The sequence below is a fragment of the Dipodomys merriami genome, unplaced genomic scaffold, assembly GCF_024711535.1.
Source record: "Dipodomys merriami isolate MVZ:Mamm:240054 unplaced genomic scaffold, mDipMer1.0.p SCAF_2, whole genome shotgun sequence".
Lineage (NCBI taxonomy): Eukaryota > Metazoa > Chordata > Mammalia > Rodentia > Heteromyidae > Dipodomys > Dipodomys merriami.
This window is the reverse complement of record NW_027203381.1, coordinates 120,261,393-120,287,439: the sequence shown is the minus strand read 5'-3', so window position 1 is coordinate 120,287,439 and position 26,047 is coordinate 120,261,393. Positions and strand designations below refer to the sequence as shown.

At 60.0% G+C, this 26,047-nt stretch overlaps 1 protein-coding gene across 3 annotated transcripts in view; it reads right to left on the bottom strand.

Annotated features, from left to right (window-relative positions):
- The window catches only part of Pde9a (phosphodiesterase 9A), a 74,458-nt gene extending 56,813 nt beyond the window's left edge, over window positions 1-17,645 (bottom strand). For all 3 annotated transcript variants that reach the window (XM_070030773.1, XM_070030774.1, XM_070030772.1), the window contains exon 1: window positions 17,535-17,645. In XM_070030773.1, the coding sequence (XP_069886874.1) occupies window positions 17,535-17,603 (69 nt within the window). In that variant the 5' untranslated portion in view covers window positions 17,604-17,645. The remainder of the gene's footprint in view (window positions 1-17,534) is intronic.
- Between the last annotated feature and the right edge of the window lie 8,402 nt (window positions 17,646-26,047).

The window sequence follows — 26,047 nt, the reverse complement described above, 5'->3', positions numbered from 1 at the left end:
AAAAGGCCCTTACGGTAGACCGGCGCTGTCTGCCCTACCAACCGACCCAGGAGACAGGCCTCACTGTTTCCTGTGCAATCCTTCAGAGGACTTTTGACAAAGGCTGGGAGGCTGCAGGGGAGTTGGGGGTCTGCAAAGGAAAGCAACACCTTGTCCTCATCAATGTTCCTTTACTTCCCACTGCACAGTTCTTTGAGTCTCTTTTGAAACAGGTGTCACCTGGTAAGAAGTCTTTTCTTACGTAGTCACCTCCTGTCTGAGCCAGCATCGTAACGACCTTTTTTGCTGGGAATCAGCCTCCTACAGGGTTAGGAGGCTGGGGCAAAGCAGTCCAAACCACGGGGAGCTGGCACAACCTGGCCCAGCTCGACAGCAGCCGCCCAGCTTCTCCAAAGCCTTGCCGGGAAGACATGGGGTTGTGTAGCCGCATGCTGAATTTCTGTGCAAACCTTTGTCCTTTGTGCAGAGACAGAGCACAAACAACAAAAAGATGGATGCTAGGAAATGCAACCCGGAAATGCAGAAGTCACGAGATTCATGGAAAAGACTTCGGATGCCATCCAGCTTGGAGGATGCCAAATACACACAGCAGATCGCCCCAAATATAACACAAGACAAGAGAAACTAGCAAGACGGCCAGGCATGGCTGCGAAAGGGCACTGGTCCCCTCCCGTGCGCGCGTGCTCAGAAGGCAATCCTGATGCTCGCCAGGTACCAGCTGCAAGCCCAGAGCCGTTTGGAAGCAGCAACACAGGGAAACTGAGGGACACAGATGCACACGCTCCCACGGTCCCAGCCAGCAGGTGATACGTCAGGACGGTATCCCAGGCACCACCACAGCCTCTGCTGACCTCTGTTGTCTGCCGGTCACTTGGTCTACATACAAACCGGCCTCCTATAAGACAACGTTAGGGCCAGAGCAGTACCTAAGACCACAACCACAGCAGCTTCTGCTCAGTGTGCTGCGGATGGCTGACAGCACCAAAGCCACATGCCTCTTAGGGCTCTGGGTGACCGCAAGCGGAGCACAGGGCTTGCAAAGAATGACTCAAACACTGCGGTTGAGGACCAAACTCAGTGTCATGCATCTTGGTCCCCTCCGAGTCTGACAGCCCTGCTGGGATATGAGCATGTATCTCTGGAGTCTCTGAAGAACTTCCCGGCACAGCCTGTCAGCACTGGTAGGAATCCAAACACACAAGCGAGGCCCCTCAGGCACCCTCACAGCAGCCTCGCTGTGCCCCATCACCCCACAAATGCAGACTTGAGAAAAGCTTCGGTGTGAACTCCAGCATCCCCGTGAGGACGTGATGTTTTTGAGACAGGGCCCGGTGGCTCGGGGCTCCGCTTTTCCCTGCATGCCCATGTGGACAGGAGCCAGGGACAGACACGGGAGGAGGTCCTGGCTTCCCACCTGGGGCCTGCCATAGGGTCAGGAGGCGGAAGCTTCCGTCCTGGGAGGAGCTGCTTTGCGGCCTTGTCAAACCAGCCAAGTTCCGGGCAAGGGCCTCGCGCCAGTTCCCCCTCTGTGAGCACGGCGGTGACTGCAATTCAAGATACAGCCAGACTCGAAAGGGCGCCGTGACAGGAAAGGAGACAGCAAGTAATGAGGCGCGGGCAGGGCCTGGAGGGAGCGCGTGGGCGGGGTGTGTGCCCTGCGTGGAAATGGGGTCTGGGCACAGTGTGGCCACGGCTGAGCGGAAGTGGGACCTCCCTGCCGGCCTGGGAGCCCTGGGGACTGAGTCCTTTGAACTGGGCCTCTGTTGGTCATGGTAGCCTGGGCTTTCCTGGCTCACCTCTCTTGGGCTGATCTGGAGTATTAATCCGGGCACCTCCATTTTGGAGTCTGCAGAGGACCGGTCCAGTGAGGTCCCTCTGGGGTGGCCCTCAGCGGGGGAGGGGCCTGGGTGGCAGGTGCCCCTTCTCCCCGGCACTCTGAGGGGAGCGGCTGTGGGGTGCCAGCCGCCCCAGATGCTTCCAGACGGCCCTGCGGTGTTGCCCATCTTTCCGTCTCCCGGCAGAGCCTCCCCTGGGGTGGGTGCTGGGAGACCCTGGCTGACCCCAAAGACTCGTTTCCCCTCTGCCCTAGCTCAGCTCTGGTTTCTTCACAGAAGTGCACACGTGCGGACCCACGGCCCGTCATGGAGATGCCGAAGACCCACGCACGTACTCGCAGATGAAAACCTGCCACGCTTTTCATTTCCATCATCTACTTTCCCTTCCCTCCATGCCTTTGCCTGCTCTTAGCCAGATGAGAAAGAAGTCCTGAGTAGGGTCGGCTGGAGGACGCTGGCTCCCGAGGGAGGACGGATCGTAGCCGGCAGGACGGGCGCCACGCAGCAGCGGGCCTGGCCTGCTGTCCTTGGGTTTGGGCTCCAGATACAGAGTGACTGCTCAGTGCCTGCCCGCTTACCGGCCTCTAGGTTTCTAGCCACTCTAAATGTGACAGGTGGGGTCAGTCCTCTTCTGAGTGATTGGCAGGAGGGCGGGATCTCGGGGCAGGGGTGGCTGGGGAGAGGCAGCCAGCTCTGCTTTGTTCCGTGTGAGCCGCCCTAGAGCCCTAGCGGAGACCACAGGACAGGCTCCTTCTGTGTGTCCCTCGGCAGCGCTGTACGAATCCCTCCCCGAGCCTGCCAGATTCTGGTTTGGACTGGCACAAAGTCAGCGACCGCCAGAAACTGTGGTTCCAGGGGGGAAACACACTACATCCTGGACAAATGGGACCGCTAGGGCTTGGGTTTGGCAGGCAGCAAAGCCCAACAACCAACCGGCCTTGGCCTCGGCCCAGCTCCGCCCCCCTCACCAGCTATCAGCCAAGGAGTTTCTCTCCTGGGCAGAGCAACCTTCACTGCTTCACCAGGAAACACCAAGGCAGGGAACCAGGAGCCACCAGCTTCCTTCCCCAGAAGGAAGCCCTGGTGTTACCCTTCACATTGCTCAAACCTCCAGACCAGGTAGGTAGGGCTGGAGTATCGAATCCCCAGAAACGTTTCCTCATTGGAATTCTACCATCTTCCCCCCAAGTGATTTTAGAAACCAGCGTTGAAAATGAGAGCCTGGGTGCGTGGACCCTTGAAGCGGAGTGCCTGGTGGAGGGAGAGAGGGAGGGGAGAGTAAGGGGGGGGAGAAGGAGGGAGGAGAGAACCAGGGAAGGAGGGAGGGAGGAAGGAAGGCTTTCTCTTCTCCCTCAGGTGGCTTGGCCCACAGAGGGAAAAGCTGGGCCCTGCCCCAGGAGGGCAGGTGCGTGCGTGGGGCTGGATGTGTGGCCCTGTCTGCTCACTCCGTGTCCCTCAGCTAGGTTCACCGGGCTCCTTCCTCATCCTGCACGTCGGCATTAACACTCCACCACGTTCTCATTTGCTTCCTAACTCGAGGTTCATTATGATAAATGTCTGTCTACCCGGCACCAGCTCTCTCCTCCCAGCCAGGGCCACGGATGTCTAAAGCAGCCACTCTGGTCAGGCACCGGTGGCTACTCAGGAGGCTGAGATCTGAAGACTGTAGCTCAGAGCCAGCCCAAGCAAGAAAGTCTGTGAGACTCCTAGCTCCAATTAACCAGAAGCAAGAGTACAAGGCCCCGAGTTCCAGCCTCAGTAGCCACCCAAGGCACAGTAACAACAAGCAGACAGCCACCTGCTCTCCACAAAACCAAGGGTGGATACTAGACAACCAAACTGGTAAGAAGGCATAGACAGAGGGTGGGGGGCGGGGGCAGGGGGGAGAGGGGAGGGCAGGGAGGGGAAGGGGAAACAAAGGAGGAGGCAACAATGCTTGACGAGAAATGTACTCATTATCTTGCTCATGTAATTGTAACCCCTCTGTATGGTATTTTCACAATAAAAAAAACTTACTAATTAAAAAAAGATCTAATTAAACACTCAAGTGTTAAAAAAGAAAAAAAAGAAGGATCAGCGATGGAAGGTCTGAGATGGGGACGTCCCAGCCCCCTTCTGTGGGAGACTCCTGGACACACCCCAGAGGTTCCTCACACAATTCTCCTCATTGGAATTATGTGGAGGACAAAGGACATCCCCGAGGGCACACACAGCACAATTCCAGGCACATGACATTCCAGAAACATCCTGCAATGATGGACTGTTCTAGTGACAGTGGCAGTGGACAGAAGAAGCTACCCAGGTGATATGTGTAGATACAGATGAGAAGACTGTGAAGAGGGTGGCCCTGGGCCTGCTGCGTGGACTGTGTCGCTGCCCACAGCCAGGACACACCACCGTGCCAACGTCTGCAAGAAACCACTGCTGGGGACTGGGGCAAGGACTCCAAGCTCTGTGCTCTGTCCTACAGCGGAGTGTGAACTGGCCACACGCCAAGTGTGATCTGAAGCCATGTAAAGTGAGGTCACCAGGGTGGCTCAGAGATGGAGAGGGAGAGGGAGGAGGGAGAGTGAGAGGGAGGAGGGAGAGGGAGAGGGAAGAGAGAGAGGAAGGGGGAGAGGGGGGAGAGGGAGGAGGGAGAGGGAGAGGGAGGAGGGAGAGGGAGAGAGAGGAGGGAGAGGGGGAGGGGGAGAAGGGAGAGGAAGGGGGGAGAGGGGGGAGAGGGAGGAGGGAGAGGGAGAGGGAGGAGGGAGAGGGAGAGGGAAGAGGGAGAGGAAGGGGAGAGAGGGGGGAGAGGGAGGAGGGAGAGGGAGAGGGAGGAGGGAGAGGGAGGAAGGAGAGGGAGGAAGGAGAGGGAGAGAGAGGAGGGAGAGAGAGGACGGAGAGAGAAGAGGGAGAGGAAGGGGGAGGGGGAGAGGGAGGAGGGAGAGGGAGAGGGAGGAGGGAGAGGGAGGAGGAAAAGGGAGGAGGGAGAGGGAGGAGGGAGAGGGAGGAGGAAAAGGGAGGAGGGAGAGGGAAAGAGAGGAGGGAGAGAGAGGAGGGAGAGGAAGGGGGGAGTCTGTCTCAATGCAGCCCTGCTGGGAGCAGCTCAGAAATGCACGCCGCCTTTCACCCATGATCCTACGACCTCCAGAAATGGCCCTTGGCAAAACAATCATCATCAACATAATCATAGCAGGAGAGCATTTTCTAAGCTCCAGGCACTGCTCTGAATACGCGCATCAGTTCTCACAGCAAGGGGGCTGCCTCTCAAGCCCAGACGGGCACGGCTCAGCACTGCACCCACACAAAGGCACAGCCAGCCGGACCCCTGCATCACTTCCCGCAGAGACACAGGCTCACACAGCCAGAGGGTCACCCTCCGTAACACCGTGATGGAGCACCAGGGAGACCATTCAACACCATACCGGGAGCCACTGTTGATGCAGTGCTGAGCAAAAACCACCAGAGCAGACTGTATGCAAGAAAGCCATGTCTGCGCATGCACACATGTGCACACTCATTGTAGCACATTCACACGTGTAAACACACGTGTGTGCGTGTACACTCACTTTAGGGACCAGCAAGCACCACCTGGGCTGGCCCCAGCAGCCCCCTCAGGACAGTGGGATAACAGATTCTTTGGTTTTCTTCCCGACCCAGCCTTTATTTTTCAAATCTACAATGAATATGCAGGGCTTTTAGAACCGTGGAGAAAGTTCTCTCGCTCAGGAAGCTGAGGTTAGGAATTGATAACAGAGCCAGATATGAGCACTGGTGCTGCATTTCCATAGAATTCCCATGAGAGGAAAAGGGTCTTTACCATTTTTATTCAGAAAGGATATTCCTTGGAATTAAGCCAAGCACAAGAGAAAATTAAGCGGCAGTTAACCAGAGGATGGGACTCACAATTTAAACAGCACATAGCTGCGGCTGAGAGGGAGGGAAAGGGAGGCTCAGAGGCCAGACACTGCCAAGGGTTGGGGGGGTTAGAACCCCAACCCCACGCAGGGACAGCCACGATGCTCCTGGCAAGGGAGGAAAAGGCTGCAGCTCTGTCCTGGGAAGCAGTCTCACCACCGAGGCCCAGCGCTGAGCTGGGGGGGGGGGGGGGGGCGGTTACACGGTGAGCCAGAGCACGGGGCAAGGCCGCCCCGGCCACCCAGCTCCTCGCTCCTCGTCCTCCTCACTCCTTCAGAAGCTGTGTTCATAGGCTGGAGGCGCAGACAGAGCTGCCTGTGTCTTGTGATCGGCTTGGGAACGGGCAGAGAAAGGGGCTGAAAGCTCCGTGGGGGTCACTAACTCCATCCCCCTGCACCCAGCGGGATCGGCACAGGAGCCACAAAACCCCAACCCTGTCCAGCTAGGCGGTCAGCCTCACCCCCTTGCTGGCGTCTGCCCTCTTCCTCTAGCTAGGCAGCTGTGTCTGGAAGGCGAGGTCCGGCCCCTGGGATCCTGCACTGGGGGGGGGGGCTCCGCGGTCGCATACCAGAGCGTCCTCCGGGAGGACCGGCGAGGGGCGGGCCCTGCGCTGACCGGCGTCAGCTCACTGGGAACCCTCTCTAAGGCCCGAGTCAGCGGCTAGGGCCTCCCGTCCAGCCGCCCTGGCTCTCAAGGACCTCAGGAGCTCAGAGCCGTCACAGCCGTGGTCCCCACAGAGGTGCACAAGCAGAGGGAAGGCCCAGCCTGACCACGGGTCCTGCTGCTGCGGGACTGGGCTGGTGACACAGTGCCACAGGGCTTGCCCTGCTCCCGGACCCTGGGCCTGGCACTCCTGCCTGTGCCCTCCCTGTGATTCCAACTTAGCTCCTCCTCCTGCCAGGGAGAATACACCAATCCCATCCCTTTCGTTGGTCCAGCATGGGTTGGGATTCGCTTCCCATGGCCTGTGTAAGCCGGGGAGCCTCCACACAGCCCCGCGGGCCTCGGTGAGGCTGCCTCCACCCCAAAGAAGGTGGCCGCAGGAGCAAGAACCGACCAGACCAGACCAGACCATCCTCGGAGACACCAGCCCTGAGCAGTTCCCCCACCAACACCCCTCCCATAATGCCCCCAAACAGTCCTGATTCTGGAGGAGTTACAGGTAAAATTTCCACCAGCTTTTCAGTGCCAGAGAACCACAAATGTTTAATACAAAATACAAAAAAAAAAAAAAGCTAAAAAGAGGTCACGACCAAAATCGCACATCTTACCATTTTTTCCCTTATCATCCCCCAAATACGTGTTTACCAACGCAAGTATCACGGGCTGTTACCACACACCATCCACCCTCACTCCCACCCATCCCAGCGGACCTGTGACTTGCCTCCAACTATAAGCTACACACTTGCATTGGAACATACTGCTCGCCCTGCCCTGCTTTGTCTCTCATTTGAGACACTGCACTGGGGCCGCATTCAAACTCTGGCCGTTAACCACCAGGCAACCATGCTTTTTTGCTTGCTAAAACCAAATCTGCATTAGCCCTCTTCCTTTTCTAGCTTAGGGAGACATTTCTCTGATCACCGCCTTGGAAAAAAGAATATGAAATAGTAATTGAAATTTGCATTTATTATGTGCTGGATCCATTACAGCCATTATGCTTTTTAAACGCCTTTGCTGCGATGGGGCTGGACGCGCGCAGACGCAGGAGCGGCACCATCCAGCCACCCCCCCTCCTTTCCCAGCAGCCCCCAGCTCCACACTCCCGTTCCCAACTGCACTCCCCCCCACCCTCCTGGCCCAGCACCATCCTCCATCCTCAGCACCACTCACCTTGGCGATTCCCTGACCCCCTATTTGTATTCTCTGACCCCCCACCATCTGTACTTCAGTGTGGTCTCTATGATGGCTCCTTCTCAAAATAAACATAATCAATGGGGGTGGGGGTGAAGAACAATAATGCAATCATTCCCCCACTGTGGGAGGGGAGCTTTCAACTTGGTAACAGGTGTGCAGACACATGTGACGGGGTGGGGTGGGGGAGGCGCAGGGCGGGGGATGCGCAGGGCGGGGAGGCACGGGTCCACATCCTCTTCTCACCTCTTGCTTCTGAAGCACACTTTCTCTTTGGCCGCTCAAAGGTAAAGGCCAACACTCCTGTTTTGCAGGTTCAAAGGCTCAGAGTGGAGTGACTTCCCTGCACTGAGCAAGGGCGTGGGAAGGACGGGATGACTGAGAGGGCAGCAGGTCGAGCCACCTGCTGTGAGAGACGGGACTGGAGAGGCTCCAGGCCGCCTGGCTTCCGCCCTCACCACCCTTGGAGGGTTCCCACGGTCAGGGCATGAGGAAGACTTGCCAAGCCCACCGTGTCCACCCCATTCCTTCCTGGAGCAAACGCTGCAGACGGGAGCTCACCGAGAGAGGCTGGTGGATTTAGGGCGCTCACTCCACGGTCAGTTGGCCTGGTTTTGGGGCCTGTCCGGAGGCAGCACGGCACGGGGGAGCAGAGGTGGACCATGAGGCTCACCTCATGGCCGGGACCCACTGGACCCCAAGGGTGCACACACCTCCAGCAGGCCCAGCCTCCCCCTAGTAGCCTCAGGCCGGGGATCAATACTTGGGTCTTTGGTTGGTGTGAGAGGTTCTCAACCGGGGCTCAAAGAAACCACAGGGCCCTTGGCAAGTCTCTCAATGTATCCGAGCCTCACTTTCTGCATCCTCAGAGTAGGGGGGTACCAGCTCTACCTGCCTGCCGTCCTGGGGACACGCCCCCAATGCTAGGGGCTCCTCCCTGGGGACAGGACACGGCCACCACAGCGAGCTCTCCCGGACACCAGGCCCATCTCCCCACCTGCCTCTGCTCAGGCCGCAGGACCCATTTGTCTTGGTTGATCTGTTTGTCACTCTTGTCATTTCTCTGGCTCGCTTCGCTTTTGTTTTTCCTGCTTCTGGTATCTGAGGCCAATCTTTCTGGCGGCTATAAATAATGGAGCACAGCAGACTGAAAATGCAAAGGATGAGGGACCAAAGGAATAAGAAATGTGCCGAGGCTGAGGGCTGTGCAGAGAGCTGGCTTGGGGGAGGAGGGTTTCTCTGGTGGCACTCTGCTTTGCTTCTTGAGGTCAGATGCTAGCTAGAGGCAACTCAGACATGGCCCTTCACTTCCCTTCTCCCTAGGCCTCCGACTGCTCCTTGCTTAACTTAACCAGAGTCCCACCAGGCTCTGGGCATCCTAAGGTGGGGTAGAGTTAGAAAAGAAAGCCAGGCACCAGTGGCTCACACCTGTAATCCTAGCTACTCAGAAGGCTGAGATCTGAGGATTGAGGTTCAAAGCTAGCCCAGGCAGGAAAAACTATTGAACTCTTTTTTTTTTTTTGTCGGTCGTGGGGCTTGAACTCTGGGCCTGGGTGCTGTCCCTCAGCTCTTCAGCTCAAGGCGAGCGCTCTACCACTTGAGCTACAGCGCCACTTCCGGTTTTCTGGTGGTTTATTGGAGATAGGAGTCTCACGGTCTCTCCTGCCCGGGCTGGCTTTGAACCGCGATCCTCAGATCTCAGCCTCCTGAGTAGCTAGGATTACAGGCGTGAGCCACCAGCGCCCGGCCAACTATTGAACTCTTATCTCCAATAAACCACCAGAAAACTAGAAATGGTGCTGTAGCTCAAGCAGTAGAGTGCTTGCCTTGAGCTGAAGAGCTGAGGGACAGCACCCAGGCCCTGAGTTCAAGCCCCGTGACCAACAAAAAAAGAAAGAAAGAAAAAGAGAGAAAGGAGGGGAAGGGGAGGGAGGGAGGGAGATGCTGGGGTCGGGGATTCCTCCCAGCAGCCAGCCTGGCTTCAAGACACCATGTAAGAATGGAGAGGCAAAGGTGCAAGGACCGGCCTGGGGCTGGGGTGGGGGAGGGGCCTGGCTGGCACAGGCGAACAACTCTGCCCCCACCGTGTGCTCAGCTGGCCCATGCAAAAACCACAGAGACTGCCCTACCCGCTCCTCACCCCGGGGTCCCCAGGACCCCTCTCCACCCTCACTCCGTGCTCTCTCCCTGAAGCCCGAGGGAGAGCCGGGAGAGCCAGGACTTTCTCTCCCCTTGACCCGGGCACCGCCGACAGGGCGGGCGCCGTGCGTGGCTGAGGCCACCTCCTCCAGGAGGACCTACGTGGCCTCCCCAGCTCGCAGGGCCTCACAGGGACGCGGCTCTCCACCGTCCCGGCCACAGGAGGCACAGCGTGGGCCGCGAGGGGCCCGGCTGAGAGCCGCGCTCCCCAAGGATACGCTGTCACCTGCGGGCGTGTTCCCTGCCACACCGACGCCACAAGGTGTGGTGTGGAGCCGTCCCGTGGCACGGTGTCCCGCCGCACAGAGGTGGCCGGGCCTCTAGCACTGCGCACAAATCCCTCTCAGCCGTTTCCAGGGATGCCCGGGGCTGCTGCCGGCCCCTTCTTCCGGGAGCCACGTCTGCCAGTGGGGCAAGGGGGCGCCGGGGACGCCTCGGAGGCCTTTGGCATCGGGGCCCTCGGAACCCCGGGCGTCTTCACGGCCTGTGTCAGGTATGAGGACACACAGGGTGGAGACGGACAGAGAGTCAGGTCTGGCTTCAGGGACAGACAAGAAGAGGCCAGACACCTGCCGGTGTTTCCACCAGTGAATCTTCCCAGATGCTGGGCCAGCAGTGTCCCCCACAGCCACAAGGGCCCACTGAGGTCAGGCACAGGACATGGGGCTCCCCCTCTGCGTGCCTGGGAGGAGAGGGGTCATCTCAGCCTCTCTTCACCTCCCTGACACCTGGGCCTGATGGCTCCCCGGTGCCCTTCACCTCCTGTGTGTGGGGGGTATGGTGAGTGAACGTGGTGTGCAGTGTGTGGGCTGCGAAGGGCCAGGCCTCTGCTCCACACCTGCCCCCGCCCTGCCCCGCCCGCACCGGCCCGCCTCCACCCTTCACGAGGCTCCCTCTGGACCCTCACCCCGGGAACAGGGCCTGGGGCTCGGCCTCACAAGGGCACTGGAGACGGGACAGGAGGAAGCGTGGGCCGTGCTCTGCCCCTGGGTGCCCAGGGGAAGGTCTTGCCTCAGACGCCAAACAGCAGTGGGCGTGGCTCTTTCCATGCCTGGCCAGCAGTGTCCCTGTCCTCAGTCATGACAGGGACAGAAGGCCCTCTGAGCACCACCGTTAGTTCTCAGCCCAGATCCACAGCTCACGCGGCGGCCTCACCCCCCCCCCCCCGCCCTATACGCCCCCTCCTGCATGCCCCTCCCCACCATGCCCCGCCTCCAGACCCAGACAGTGACAGCACCTTTCTGGCTACCATGCCAGGCACAAGCTGGGCACCGTCCCTGGATGGAAGCTCCGGCTCTGCGGCCAAGTACCAGGTGCCATGTTGCCCCATGTCCTTGTCCCCCACTTGGGGAGAGGAGGCAGAGGTCTGGAAAAGCTTCTGCCAGGCAGAAACAGTGAGGAGACAGTTGCATGGCCCGTTTCTACTAACAGCTGTCTTAGAAGATTAATCAACCCGGCGTGCAAGGGCCGTGTGACTGAAGACAGGCCCCAGGGCGTCCACCCGCCGGGGCTCTGTCTGGTCAGCGCCACTCCTGCCGTGCCAGATGTTGTATGTGCGGTGGGCTTAGCTCTGCACTCCACTGTGGGAGGCTCCTGAGGGCTGGGCGGGCCCTGGGGCTGCCGTGAGAAGCAGGGCTTTGAGGGGAGGCACAGCAGGAAGCAGGTGGCTAAGAAAGTCAAGCCACTCTTGGCTTCCAACCTAACCTCTCCCAGGGAGGCCGACTTTGCCCTTGCTCTGAGCTGTGGGTGAGGGAGATGAACCTGAGCCCACAGCCCCCCACTGCGGCCAGGAAGCCCACAGTTCACGAAATTCCATCTCAACCAATAGGCATGGTGGAGGACACCTGCTATCTGAGCCATGTGCATAGTGGTTGCGCATGGTGACACACGTCTGTCACCCCCAGTGACACAGGGATCACAGCCTAGGCTGGGATAACCAATGGGAAAAGGGACTGGAGACAGGGCTCGAGTGGTAGAGCACCCGCCGAGCAAGCATGAGGCCCTGGACTCAATTCCTAGTACTGTCAAAATAAAGTACCTGAAGCAAAAGGGTTAAAGCACTTTGGTTCTTCTCTGTGTGTGACGGACTCTGGGATCTGGGGAGATGTGGAGGAGGGGGATCGCGTGATGGACTCTGGGATCTGGGGAGATGTGGAGGAGGGGGGATCGCGTGACGGACTCTGGGATCTGGGGAGATGTGGAGGAGGGGGGATCGCGTGACGGACTCTGGGATCTAGGGAGATGTGGAGGAGGGGGGATCGCGTGATGGACTCTGGGATCTGGGGAGATGTGGAGGAGGGGGGATCATGTGATGGACTCTGGGATCTGGGGAGGTGTTGAGGAGGGGGGATCGCGTGACGGACTCTGGGATCTGGGGAGATGTGGAGGAGGGGGATCGTGTGATGGACTCTGGGATCTGGGGAGATGTGGAGGAGGGGGGATCGCGTGATGGACTCTGGGATCTGGGGAGATGTGGAGGAGGGGGATTGCCTTCCGTTGACTGACGGGTCTTTCTCAGACTCACAGCTCTGGGTACATCTCCACCAGCTCTGAGGCCCGTGTACCCGGGCATGAGCCACACTCTGCACACTCCTGCAGAGGGGGGTGGCTGTGTGTGTCCCCAGAACACTGTCCTCAGGAAGGTTCAGACCTGTGAGTACAAATGTGGGCCACAGAGGCTGCAATACTGAGCTAGCCAGAGGCCCTGGCCCCTTCCCAGCCCTTTACAGAGTTGCAGAGCCCGGTGTCTGCGGGCAGGATTCCCAGACTCCTGTAGAGCCTGAAATGGGAGCCACACGCATGCTCAGGGTGGGCCGGGTGAAACCCGAGGACCCCTGGCTGGCGTCTCTGCTGGGACCTGCAGGTGTGTCCACGGATCTGGCCAAGACCTTCCCCGCCTCCCAGGAGCACAGCACACTGGCCCAAAGCCCCCAGGAGCCCTGATGCTGTCACAGATCAGCCGCCTGATGTCCTTATTTCATCTCTCCTTTGCATGTCCCCTCCTCTGTACATCTGACCGGACAGCTGCCCTCCCCTTCTCATGAGTCGGGGCTGTTTGTGCACAGATGTCTCTGAGGCCAGATGGGCCCTCGCTCACAGTGGGCTCTGGTGAGACTCCCCCCCCCCCCCCCCAGCCCTCCGGTGTAACCCATGACCTTCCCAGTGTGACCTGACTTCCTCCGCTGGGTCAGAGGCAGACCGTGTCCCAGGCAGTGGGACCCAGGATCATGCCCTTGGCATGTGGATGCTTTCATTTCAGAATCACAGTAGATTTGGAGTCAAGAATAAATAATAAGCCGGGCGCCAGTGGCTCACATCTGTCATTCTAGCTACTCAGGAGATTGAGATCTGAGGATCCTGGTTCAAAGCCAGCCCAGGCAGAAAAGTCTGTGAGACTCTTATCTCCAATTAATCACTGGAAGTGGTGCTGTGGCTCAAGTGGTAGAGTGCTAGCCTTGAGCTGAAGCTAAGGGACAGCGCCCAGGCCTAGAGTTCAAGACCCACAACTGACAAAAAAATAAAATAAAATAATAATAAGACAGCATCTGCCAAGGATTCTTCCAGAACCTGGGCTGCCCAGGCCTGAGGAGCGGAGAGGGGAAAGGCCTATGCCGCCCAGGCAGGCCTGCGGGCAAACAAGACACCACTGACCTCCCCAGGTGCCCTTACTTCCTGGACCCTGACCTGTATGGTTCTCTGGCCTCTGCATGGTCCCTCTGTGGGGACATCACCCCCCGCCCCCATCTCCCAACAGGCAAGGACCAGAGCTGGAGGGCACAGGGTACCAGGCCCTCTGCAGAGACCAAGGCCAGAGCGGCCGCTGTGCAGTGGGGCTGCGCAGCGTCTGGGCCAAGGTCTCTGCAGGCCATCAATGGTCAGCTGTGATGCAGGCAGGGGGTGGTCCGAGCCTCCAGCGTCCCTTCCAGGGACTCAGGACACGGCTAGTGTTTGGTGTGAAGGTCTGGGCCATAGAGAGGAAGAAGGCTAATGGTGTGTCCTGATGTACTGCCTCCCTGGCTAGAGACTGGGCCCGCCTGGAACAGGTTCTCCTGTGTCGGTTCCAGTGGTCAGGCACTTGGGGAAGGGTGGCTTGTTGCAAAAGAAATAGAAAGCTAAGACACGCCATGCATCTGCACAACCCAGCTCTAACCAGGCAGAGACAGAGGGGCCAGGATGGGAAGAGGACTAGCCAGGGAAGTGGCTCCTGCTCCCTGTCTGTCCCTCTTTCCCTCCCTCCCTCCCACAGCTGCATCTGAAAGCTGCAGGTTCTGAGACCAGGACCCCGTCCCGTTCCCCCCCCCCCCATGCAGGAGATGCTGAGGAACAGAGGTACATGAGCCCGAGGAAGGGCACTGGCTCTCCCCGTCTCAGCTTCCAGACCCGGGTATCGGTTCCTCTTGCTGCAGCCCACCCCAGGGGGCTGGGCAAGGGAAGAAGGCTTCACCTGGTCCCACCAGGTAGGGGTGGGGTGTGCAGTACATGAGGTTGCCCCTGGCCACTGGGCAGCCCCTGACCCAGACATCCTGATGCCCACCTGGTCCTCCCCTACAGAGCAGCCTTCCCCCAGGAAGGTACCCTTGGCTCTGCCCACTGCCACCCCCTCTGCAGTGTGGGAGGCTGCCAGGAGCAGAACGCTGCTCCCGAGACCCGGCCCCAGGTAGGGCTCAGGCCGGGTTGATGATTGCTGTCGGGGCCATCCAAGCACCACGCCAGAATCCTGTGCACAGATCCAGCAAGCCCGCTTCACCGTCTCCCTGATTCCCTCAATTCACACTCCTCCCGGAGCAGGCCACAGTGAGAAAGAGGGAAGGGACTGACCCAAAGCACAGCACTAGTGAGTGGAGGTGCCAGGACCCGAGCCTCCCGTGTCCCAACGCCTGGGCAGAGGGATGTCAGAACCGGTAGGATCGCGGGGTCCGCCAGCCCTCACATGGGGCTCTGGGCAACAGGCAGTCATGGTGCTCCCAAGTTCCTCCACACACCATCTGGAGGAAACACTCCAGAGGAGGACAGAATCCCCACAGCTGCTGGTCCTAGCTGCTTATGCAGGGACTAGAGATTGGAACGCCTTGTGTGTCTGGAATTTTCTTTATATGCACAAAAAGCAAAGCGCTGACCTAGCATCCAGACCTGGGGTGTTCTGGGACCTGTGGTGGTGGCGGTGGCGGATTATCTCACAGGGAAGACCCAGATGACTCCCGGATTTTCACCTGAGGTTTGCAGGGCCAGAAAGCCCGTTTTGGATGTTGTACAGTGACCTTCCTCCCATCTCTGCCTGTCTGGGGAAAGCTGGGATGGTCAGGACTTGGTACTGATGACTCCCGGATTTTCACCCGAGGTTTGCAGGGCTAGAAAGAAGCCCGTTTTGGATGTTGTACAATGACCTTCCTCCCATCTCTGCCTGTCTGGGGAAAGCTGGGACAGTCAGGACTTGGTACTGAAGGGGACGGAGAGGAGAGATAAGGCGGGAGCTTCGGGTTCCTGACTATAACCAGGACTGGGGACCGCAGAGGTAGAAAGCAACATGCTCTTATCTCCTCCTTCAGGCCCGCTCCAGGAAGCAGCACGCAGAGGAGATGGGGTGGATAAAGGGAGACCACTGCATGCTGGGAACTTGCAGATGGCCCAGCACCGGGACTCTGAGAAGAGGAATCACAGTCAATGGCAGGGTCAGAGAGAATGTGCTCCGCTGACAAACAAGGCCCGAACGGTGCTGCGGGCCCATTACCGAGAGGCCCAGTACTGCAGGGCACGGCACTGCTAGGCGTGAAGCCTGAGAGGTGAGGGAGGGAACCCACTTGCCTGCTCACACACGGAAATCACGAGCAGCCAGCGTCTCCAGCTAACACCCAGCTCTGCACGCCCACAGTGCTAATGCAAAGAGCAGGGTCAAGAACAGGGGTGCTGGCCAGACGTGCGGCCTCCTCCCTACTCTGCGGGCGAAAGGACATTTATGGGCAGAGAGGACGGTAATGCTCTTGAGTTCTCCAGCGCTCCAGGCAGTCTGTTTATATGCCCTCGTTCACTTCTCATTACGGTCCATAAACGGAAGTAATGGTCCTTGCATGGACAGGATGCCAGCCCAGATGAGCACGCAGTCCACAGCAGCCCTGACCCCACCCAAGGCCATGACCTTCTTCAGTGCAAGTTCTATCGTGACACACATTCTCTCTCTCTCTCTCTCTCTCTCTCTCTCTCTCTCTCTCTCTCTCTCTCTCACACACACACACACACACACACACACACACACACATCCATGCTCACACCAGGGCTGGTTTGCAAATGGCTTTCCTTGAGGTCACCTTTTAGGGTGACTCAGTGTGTCACCTTACCCCACCCCACCCACGGCGGCCCAGCCCGTCACCTTCCCTCTACTTTTCACCCACTTCCAACCAAGTGGCTTGCCAGGGACCTTAGGGGAATTCTTAGGAAGGACCTGCCACTGCTGACCAGGTGAAGGATACCTGAGGGCTGAGGAGTTCAGAGGCACAGAGCACCTGCCTTGCATTCAGGGGGCCCTGGTTCAACCCCTGCCCCCCCAAAAGATAAACCAGGCAGACCTGGTTTATAATATAAATTCTCACTGGTGGGACAGAAAAACGGCGTGCCTATTTGCATGTGTATGCACACGTATCGTGTTGTGCCTGCACACTTGCCAGTGTGCCTGTGTGGTGTACGTTCCCCGGTGTGTGCAGGCGCCAGGCTCGGTGCTAGGCAGTGTTTGGAGAGGGCCCTGCTGTCCTTCAGGGAGGATGTGGGGCTGACATCTCAGAGGTGCAGGTGCTCTGCTCCCCAGGTCCCTGGTAGGGTGGCCTTCCTCACCCCGGTGAGATCCAGACTAGCTGGGCTCCGGCTCTCAGGAGGGGACACAGGCAGACCAGGTGACGGCCATGCCCAGGCCACCCGGGGGCAATCTCCTCACCATGGCTTTTCCCGGGGACTTTGGGAGGAGGGAGGCTGATGAGACCCCCAGCCCTCCCCTCATCCCCCCTGCCAGTCAGACACAGAAGTCCAGGGACTCTCGGGGGTCGGAGATGCTTGGAGAGGAGGGGTCTCGGACGCAGGGGGTATGCCGGAGGCCGCGGGGGACCCCGTGTCCCCAAGACCAGGGAGCTGCAGCTCGGAGTCCTTGCGGGCCCTCATCCTGCTGCCCGGAGGCGCCCCCGCCCCCGGCCCGCGGACCCCGGCGCTGCCCCCCCGCCCGCCCGCCCGCGGACCCCGGCGCTGCCCCCCCCCCCCGCCCGGCCCGCGGACCCCGGCGCTGCCCCCCCCCCGCCCGGCCCGCGGACCCCGGCGCTGCCCCCCCCCCCGCCCGGCCCGCGGACCCCGGCGCTGCCCCCCCCCCGCCCGGCCCGCGGACCCCGGCGCTGCCCCCCCCCGGCCTGCGGACCCCGGCGCTGCCCCCCCCCCCGCCCCCGGCCCGCGGACCCCGGCGCTGCCCCCCCCCCGCCCGGCCCGCGGACCCCGGCGCTGCCCCCCCCGGCCCGCAGACCCCGGCGCTGCCCCCCGCCCGGCCCGCGGACCCCGGCGCTGCCCCCCGCCCGGCCCGCGGACCCCGGCGCTGCCCCCCCCCCCCGCCCTCCCGCGCGGCCCGGCCGAGCCTCGGGCGCCCGAGCCGCCCCGACCGCCAGGGATCGGGCTGGAAACCCGAGGCTCAGCGCGGAACGCAAGCAACGCCCCGCGCGGGGCCTCGGCGGCCACCTGCGCCCGGCGCCGTCCCCGCGCCGCCCGCCGCCCGCCGCCCACCTTCTGGATGCGGCCGTCGACGTCCAGGTAGATGGCCTTGGGCCGGTAGCTGGAGGAGCCGGACCCCATGCCGCGCCCCGCCGCCGCCGCCGCCGCTCGCCGACTTTTCCCCGTACTTTCTGCCGCGGCCCGCGCAGGGGGCGGGCGGGCGGCGGGGGCGGGGCGGCCGGGGCGGCGGCCAACCAGAGCGCCCGGCCGCCCGCCAGCCCCGCCCCGCGGCTGCGCGGCCTCCGCCGCGGCGCCGGCCGCACGCCCTCCTCCCCTCCCTCCCCTCCCACCGGCCCTCCCCTCGCCCGCCCTGGCCTCCCCCTCTCCCTCCCCCCTCCCCCTGCGTCCTCCCCCACCGGCAGTCCCCCTCCCCCTTCTCCTCTCCCCCCCCCTCCTCCAGACCTCCGCCCTCCCCTCTGGCACTCTTCCTCTCCCTCATCCCCACCCCTCCTCTCCCTCCCCTTTATCCCCACTGCTCCCCCACCCCTCTCTGCTCTCTCCCACTTCCCCTCCTCTGCCCTCTCCACTCCCACCTTCTACCCCTGCCTCCCCTCCTCCTCCTCTTCCCCCTCCCTCCCATTCCTCCTTCTATCTGCCCCCCATCCTCTCTCCTCCTCCCCCCTTCCCTCTCCCCTCCTTCTCCTCTGTCATGGGCAGTCTCCCTCCCTCTCCTTGCTGTGCATCTCCTCTTCACCTCCCTGTCCACATTCAAGCAAACTCCTCTCCTTCCCTTTGAGTCGTCCACCTTTATCACAGGTGAGTGGCCCCTGTCTGGCAGTGCCCTCTGCTCAGCTGTCCCTGCGCCCGAGGCCTGGACACCAGCGGCTCCCACATGCCCAGACGCTGGTCAGCTCGTCGGTGGACGCTGGGCCAGTCCAGTTAGCCTGGGATATTCTTTCCCCCACTGGGAACAGGAAGTGGGGAAAGTTCCTTCTCTTCCTGACCTCCTTTCCCAGGGCTGCAGGCTGGCCGCCTCCTGCACCTGCAGCTCAAGTGCACTTGGGTTTCCACCGGGGGAGCGCTGCCAGGTGCGGGGGGGGGGGGGGGGAGGGGGGCGGGTATGAATTGCTGTTGGGAGGGGAGGGTGCAAGAGCGGCGGGGAAAGCAGGAGGCAGTGGGAGTAGAGGCCGCCCAGGGCTGTGGCGGCTTGTCCGGTGTGTTGCTTTTGGAAGCCAGTGTCAAACAGCTTGAGAATGCGCTCCTTGTTTGTTCTAAGTGATTCCCAGCCACGCTTTCCGTCTGCTGGGTGTCTGGGCTCTGCTTGCCCAGGGGTTCCCTGCCCTCCTTCCCTGCCTGCCCTCCCTCAGCATCTGCCCTCCCTCCATGCCTGCCCCCCCTCAGCATCTGCCCTCCTTCCACGCCTGCCCTCCCTCAGCATCTGCCCTCCCTCAGCATCTGCCCTCCCTCCACACCTGCCCTCCCTCCACGCCTGCCTTCCCTCAGCATTTGCCCTCCGTGCCTTCTGGGAGCCATGGACGCCACCATTGTCATTTCCTCTCCCTTGCCTCCTGGTCTCTCCACCAGTCACGGGCCTCCTGGGCAACCTGAGGGCTCTGTGGCTGCTGCTGGTGATGCCATCAGGCGAGGGAAGTGGTCACCCTCCCCCCTCCCCTCCCCCGCCCCCCCCAGACATCCCAGCCTCCATGTCATGGCTGGAGGGCTCTGCGGCCCCTGCCCACACCTCGGGGACAGCGAAGAGGCCATCAGAGCGTGGCTGCCCCCGGGATTGTTGACAAGCAGCAACCGGGCCCAGAGGGCACACGCAGAGGCTTTTGAGGTTGAGGGTGAGCTGACTGCGTGGTTAGGATGTCACCTGACTCCCAGTTGGGATCTTGTGCCCCATTTGTGTGGAATGCTCTGATCATCTGAGCTGATCCACACACAGCCTGCTGTTGGGGCCATCTGCGCTGCCTGGCACAACGGGGCGGCCACCTGGCACAGGGGGAGGGGGCGAGGGGTGCCGGCTAACAGCGGGCTGGCTTGTTCTTACCCTCCCTGCCTTGCTGGCGTCTGACCTAGTCCTCTCTAGCTGCTTGCTTCCAGACCCCAGGAACAAGTGTCTAGAGCTAGTAAGCGGCTGGCCAGCAGCTTGGAGGCTGCGGCTATTGCTGGGCCCCACGGGCAGGCTGCCCTTTACGCGGCTCAGCCGGCTGTGAGTTCAATCATAATTGCTCCTGAACTTAAGTTGCATTTCTCCTCCCAGCTGTGGACGGCTAGTCAAGGAGAGCCATTTCCTGTCCCCACTTCCCCCCATGAGCCATAGCCTGTCATTCACCAAGAACTTCATGGCTGTGTGTAGACAACCAGGCTATCAGAAGTCCCTGCTGGGAGGGGCTGGCGTGTTAGGGGGGCAGACTGGATGGGGTAGATAAATATGGCACCTGGCATGTTGAGTGGTAGCTAGTGCAGAAGAGAAAAATCCTGACAGGGAAGGGGTGCTGGGGGCTGGAGTCTGGCTGGGGGCATGGCCAGGCTTAAGGTCACAGAAGCAGCCCAGGTGGGCCCTGGGAAAGGATCTTCTAGCCAGGGGAGGTCTCACATGCGGGGGACAGCAGAGATCAGAAAGGTAGAGGAAGGCAGTGGATCTGAGGACGCCATCTCTGTAAAGCATCAGCGGCCGTTTGGACGACATTGGGGTATTAGGAGGTCCCCAGAGAGGACCAGAAACAGATGCGTATGTGTGTATCACACCCTGCCTCAACTTCCCAAGAAGGTTCAGCTGATGCACACCTTGGACACCAGAAGGGCTTGGGTCTCAGTGTCTGGAGTCATGGAGTCACACGGGATGGTTTTCCAAGTGTGTGGTCCCCAGTGGCAGGGAGGGCCAGGACAGCCGGGACCGGACAGGGCTGCCTCCACCCCCAGCCTCTTCTGGCACCTTCCTGGTTCATACAGACTTCACGCTTTCCACCAAGCCCATTCTGTCTGCCAGAATGCTGAGCCGGGGGCGGGGGCTGCGATCTGGTTCTCCAGGCCCCATACCAGCCAGAGCACACCAGGCCCCTGCGGGGAGGAGGGAGAGAGTGTGTCCTCACCGAGAGAGGCTGGGAGGGTGGGAAGGACGGGCCAAGCGTTCTGGAACGTTCTTGAGGCAGGCGGTGGCGGTCACTCTATGCGGATGAGAGGGGCTGGACAGAGCATCTTCCCCAGCGGCTGAGGCTCTCCCCGCCCGCCCCAGGCAGCCACCCTGGCTGGTAGGGCAGAGGGCAGCCTCTGCCGGCCTCTCGTGTCTAGTGCGCATTTCTCTGGACGATTCTGAAGAGAATCCAACCTGCTTCTGACACCACCTCTTCGGAACCTGGGGTTGGGAAAGACAGTCGTTTCTCACACAAGCAAGGTATGTGCTGCCCAGCTTGCTGGGGACACGTCCCTTGTGGTGCTCAGGAAGGGACAGGGTTCCCCCGGACATGGAAACCCTGGAGAGGATTGGGGCTTGCACGCCGGGCAGGGCACGGTGGACGCTCTGCTCTGGCAGTCCTCTGGCTTGCACACTTGAACACTAGACACGGGATGCACAGAGATGGAGGAGAGCCCTGCCCTTTGACCCAGGCTGCCCCGCGCAGGGGTACAGAGGGCAGAGCGGCGCACAGGACGGCGCTGGTGGTTTGATTTACACACAATCATCCTGTTTTTACAGCTTCGGTAACTGCAAATCATTATCAGCTGTAAACTTCCAACAGCAAGGCAAAGTCCTGTCCAGGCCAGGGGATGAGCCAGCCAAGCCCGTCACTGTCTGAGGCCCTGGCTCCTGGGCCCGGTCTCAGTCCTGAAGCGGGTCCCCAGGGGCTAGGCATTGAGCTTACTCCAATATGCTGCTGTTGCAAACAGAGCACGCGCCTCAGCTGTGGCCATGTCTCTTGATACTGGCGGGCCTCAAACTCCACCTCCTTCTGCCTCAGCCTCCTGAGTGGTGGGATTAAAGGGCCGTACCACCCCTCCCCCCAGCTGAGCCAGTCACCATTCTGGCTGGGTTATTTGGTTTTGGGTGATCCCTAAGAGTTGAACTCAGGACTTTGGGCTTGCTAGGTAGATGCTCTGCCATTTGAACCACAGCCTCAGCCTGTTTTTGCTTTAGTTACCTTTGAGATAGAATCTTATGTTTTTACCCGAGCTGGCCTGGACCTTGATCTTCCTATACTGGGCTGATAGCTTCACATCGCCATACTTGGTTGAGTTCACGTCTCCCTAATTTTTTGCCCAGGCTGGCCTCAAGCTGAGATGCTGTCAATCTGCCTCCTGAGTAGCTGGGATTATAGTTATAGACCACAGAGCCCAGCTTGTGTCTCAACTGGTCTCAGAAGCAAGGTTTGTAGGTACAAGTGCACCTTACATGCTTTGCTTGCTGGGTGGAAGTACACCTAAAATTTTGACTTTGCAGCGTGTCTCCCCTAAGGGGTTAAACCAATTCATTATTCCCCCATGATCATCGCACACCAGTTGCCTTGGACTCCACAAAATAAGATGGACTAATCCTACTTATTTTTTCGACTTCAAAAAGGAAAAGTCTTGTTTTGATTTTTTTAAATCTCCATCCACAAATGAGCCAATATTTGCCTCACGTTTCTTGGCCACTGGGAATCCCCCAGTGGATGCTGGCTTTGCCAGGGGTTCTGTTTTAAAACCTTTTTCTTTTTTTTTTTTTGTCGGTCATGGGGCTTGAACTCTGGGCCTGGGCGCTGTCCCTCAGCTCTTCAGCTCAAGGCGAGCGCTCTACCACTTGAGCTACAGCGCCACTTCCGGTTTTCTGGTGGTTTTATTGGAGATAGGAGTCTCATGGTTTCTCCTGCATGGGCTGGTTTTGAACCGCGATCCTTAGATCTCAGCCTCCTGAGTAGCTAGGATTACAGGCGTGAGCCACCGGCACCCGGCTAAAACCTTTTGCTTACTGATTTTTTTTACAAACTTTTTTTTTAATATAGAAAAGCTAGTACTTTTATATGCTTCACACGTCCTTCCTGGCTGTTGTCTTTTAACTTTGTGGCCATTTTGCTCATAAGGTCATTCTACACATTTAACTCATCAAAACCACCCCCTTTCCCTGAAGCTGTGCTACATTTCTTGTCGGCTTGGAAAGAGATGTCACTTAGAATAGAAAATTAAAATAGAAGAAAGTGACCTCCCTTTTCAAAGACCAAGCTCGTCTAATGGCAGGCTCCTCTGCTGAAGGGAGGGCCCAGGTCAGGACAGACGTTAATTAATCCCCCCCCCCAGGACCTCGGCGGGGGGCGGGCAGAGGCAATTAACCCCCCCCCAGGACCTCGGCGGGGGGGGGGGGGGGCGGGCAGAGGCGGGTGCCTTTTGGGACACCGCTGTTTGCCCTCTGGCTTCGTTCTCACTCTGTGTGTTTGGGGGTGTGATCTTTGTCAGGCTGTGCATGTGGCCCACGCTGAGCCGGACAGAGGGGGGCTGAGGAGCTGGGAGTGTGAATGGAGGTTCTCGCAGAGGCAGGAGAAGAGGGAACAAGGTGGAGTGTGGAGTGGGAAGCAGCTTGGACAAGGCAGCACGCACTTTCTCAGGAGTGACGGGAGGGACAGGACAGACTGGAGCTGATGCAGGGGCTCAGGGCCCTTTGGTGAGGAGGCCAGCAGGTGATGGTTGCAGGGTAGAGTTAGGTGCTAATGGGCTCATCCTTAGCTGGAGACACTTCCTGTGGGCAGCACTGGGCATGGCTGGATCAGGAGCCCTCCCTCCCTCCCTCCCTCCCTCCCTCCCTCCCTCCCTCCCTCCCTCCCTTCCTTCCTTCCTTCCTTCCTTCCTTCCTTCCTTCCTTCCTTCCTTCCTTCCTTCCTCCCTCACTTCAGAAGCTTCACTTCCCAGCTGTTTCTCCTCTGTGCCAGCTCTGAAGGCCTGCTCTGCCCCATCTCCGCTTGTCACCACTAGGGTGACACAGCCAGACCCTGCCCTCCCCCCAGACAGTGCAGGGCTTCCAGCTGCCTCCTGTTGACCCCTGGCCTCTACTGCCCAGTCCTCCTTGCCTCATCTGATGTCCAGAAACATCAGCTCTCCGTGGCCTCTCCCTCACTTGGCGTATCAGCACGTTCAGGAGGCCATCCTCCATCCCCCAGCTCGCTCTTCACTCCCTAAGTCGTCTATGTGCCGAGCTCTCCCCTGGCTCCCGGAGGGCGTTGAGCTCCTCCGGGCATCTGCGCCCCTGGTCCCCGAGGATGCGTGCACTGTGGCTGGACACTCACACTTGCGCCAGGTCCTCGGGTTTCGCGTGCTAGACGGGGTGATGGCCGGTCCTGAGTGCGGTGGTCACTGGGGAGGTAGGGGAGCCCAGGCGGGCAGCGCAAGGCCAGGATCCTGGGCCAGGGCTCCGGCTCTCCATCAGTGACTTAGCAGCCAGCTGGAAAGATTTCAAACTCCTGACTGGCAACATGATCCTAGCTCTCTCTGGACCATTGGACCTACGGCCGCCATTGTAGACAGAACAAGGAGCGGTGGAAGCCAGGGCAGAGAGGCTCCCAGTGTGCCGCGTGGGGGAGGGAGAGGGCGCGGGTCTTGGGAGGAGCCCTCTGGAGAATGACCCTCAGCCCTGCCTGCCCAAGACTCAGCTTACCCAGAAGCCACTTCTGTAATGGTCTCGTCTCCTCTTTTCACCAAATGGCCTCCCATCAGAAACCCAACCTCCAGCTGTGGTCCTTCACCGTGGGCCTCTCTGGTGGGAACTGGAAACGGGGGTCTCTGTCTGAAGCTCAGCTCTCAGTGCCCCTCCCCACTGTGGGCCAGCCGGCGGTGCCCGGGGGCTGCTGGGCTCTGAGTCCGTCCCTTGCCTGGAGTCCCCGGCGCTGGACAAGAGCCGAGGATGACCTCACCTCCCGAAGGAGACTTGGGCCCTAATTCTTATGCAGATACACACCCCACTGCACGGTTAGATCTCCTGTCACTCAACCCAGCTGCAGGCATCTGAGCCAGGGTGGCTGTGTGGCCTCGTGGTGACGTCCACGCTGCCCTGGAGTGTTTGAAAATGTTCTGAGGGGCTGGGAAGGTGGCTCAGGGGTAGAGTGCTTGCCTTGCATGCATGAGGCCCTGGGTTCGATTTCTCAGTACCACATAAGCAGAAAAATTCGGAAGTGGCGCTGTGGCTCAAGTGGTAGAGCACTTGTCTTGAGCTGAAGAGCTGAGGGACAGCGCCTAGGCCCAGAGTTCAAGCCCCATGACTGACAAAAAAAAAAAAAAATCTGATTGCAGTCCTCCAATGCTGGTAGCTCCCACCTGTAGTCCTCGCTACTCAGGAGGCTGAGATCTAAGGATTGAGTTTCCAAGTCAGCCCAGCCAGAAATGTCTATAAGAATCTATCTGCAATTAATGAGCAAAATACTGGATTGGAGGTGTGGCTTAAGTGGCAGAGCACCAGCCATGAGCAAGAAAGCTGAGCAAGAGCATGAGGCCTGAGCTCAAGCCCTGACGCGGGGCCGGTTGCTAGGTTTAGGGCCAGGGGTTGTGTTTTTCTGAGAGCAAGAAGCTCTGACCATGCTTCTTGTCACTTGTGGTCAGTTTTTAGGTACCACCTGTCCACAGGAGTGGGGGCCCCGTGACCCCAGCCCCAGGGGTTCATGCAGGAGAAAGGTCACAGCCGCTGATCTCCTGAGCCGGGGGAGCTTGTTCCTGCTGTCCATTCCCACAAAAACGGAGACACTTTAGCACCTCTCCCAGCGAGGTGGGTGAGATTGTATTTTGCACATAATAGGTTGATAGCTGGTTCCTCTTGGATGGTACTAACTCATTGCTTCCCGCTAAGCAGCTGTGTGTTGCTTGAGCCACATTTCCCCGTGGTTGAGGAGGTCGCTTCCTGCGGAATAGGGCATGGATGGTGCCCGGGAAGGCCCGGCAGCTGGTTCTGTGCCACCGGGGAGCTGGGCCGAGGCAGAGAGCAGCCAGAGGCGGCGGGGAGGCCTTGCAGCATTGAGGCTCTGTGCTGACCAACTTGGGTAGAGGAGGCGTGTGCACCCCCGGAGCGTCTGCTGGGCCTGGCCGCTGAGAAGCCCACCCAGTTCCCACGTGCTGGGTAAAGTGGAAGGAATGGCCTAACCTTCCTATGCCTCAGCTTCCTTCTCTGTAAAAGGGGGCCGTCGGGCCCTGGCCAGGACTAAGGTTGGCAGAACAGTCGTCCATCCACACAGCAATGATTTTGTACACGCCGACTCTTCCTCTCCCTGTCCTCTCTCAGTGGAGCCGGGAGCTTGAGTGCGGCAGCCCTGCGCCCAGCGCTGTCCCCTGGGCCCACCATGCGCCCAGCGCTGTCCCCCGGGCCCACCGTGCGCCCAGCGCTGTCCCCCGGGCCCAGCATGTGCCCAGCACTGTCCCCGGGGCCCACCATGCGCCCAGCGCTGTCCCCCGGGCCCAGCATGTGCCCAGCGCTGTCCCCCGGGCCCAGCGCTGTCCCCCGGGCCCAGCGTGTGCCCAGCGCTGTCCCCCGTGCCCAGCGCTGTCCCCCGGGCCCACCATGCGCCCAGTGCTGTCCCTCATACCCACTGTGCACCCAGCACTGTTGCCACGGCGTCTGCACACGCGTGTGCTTGGGA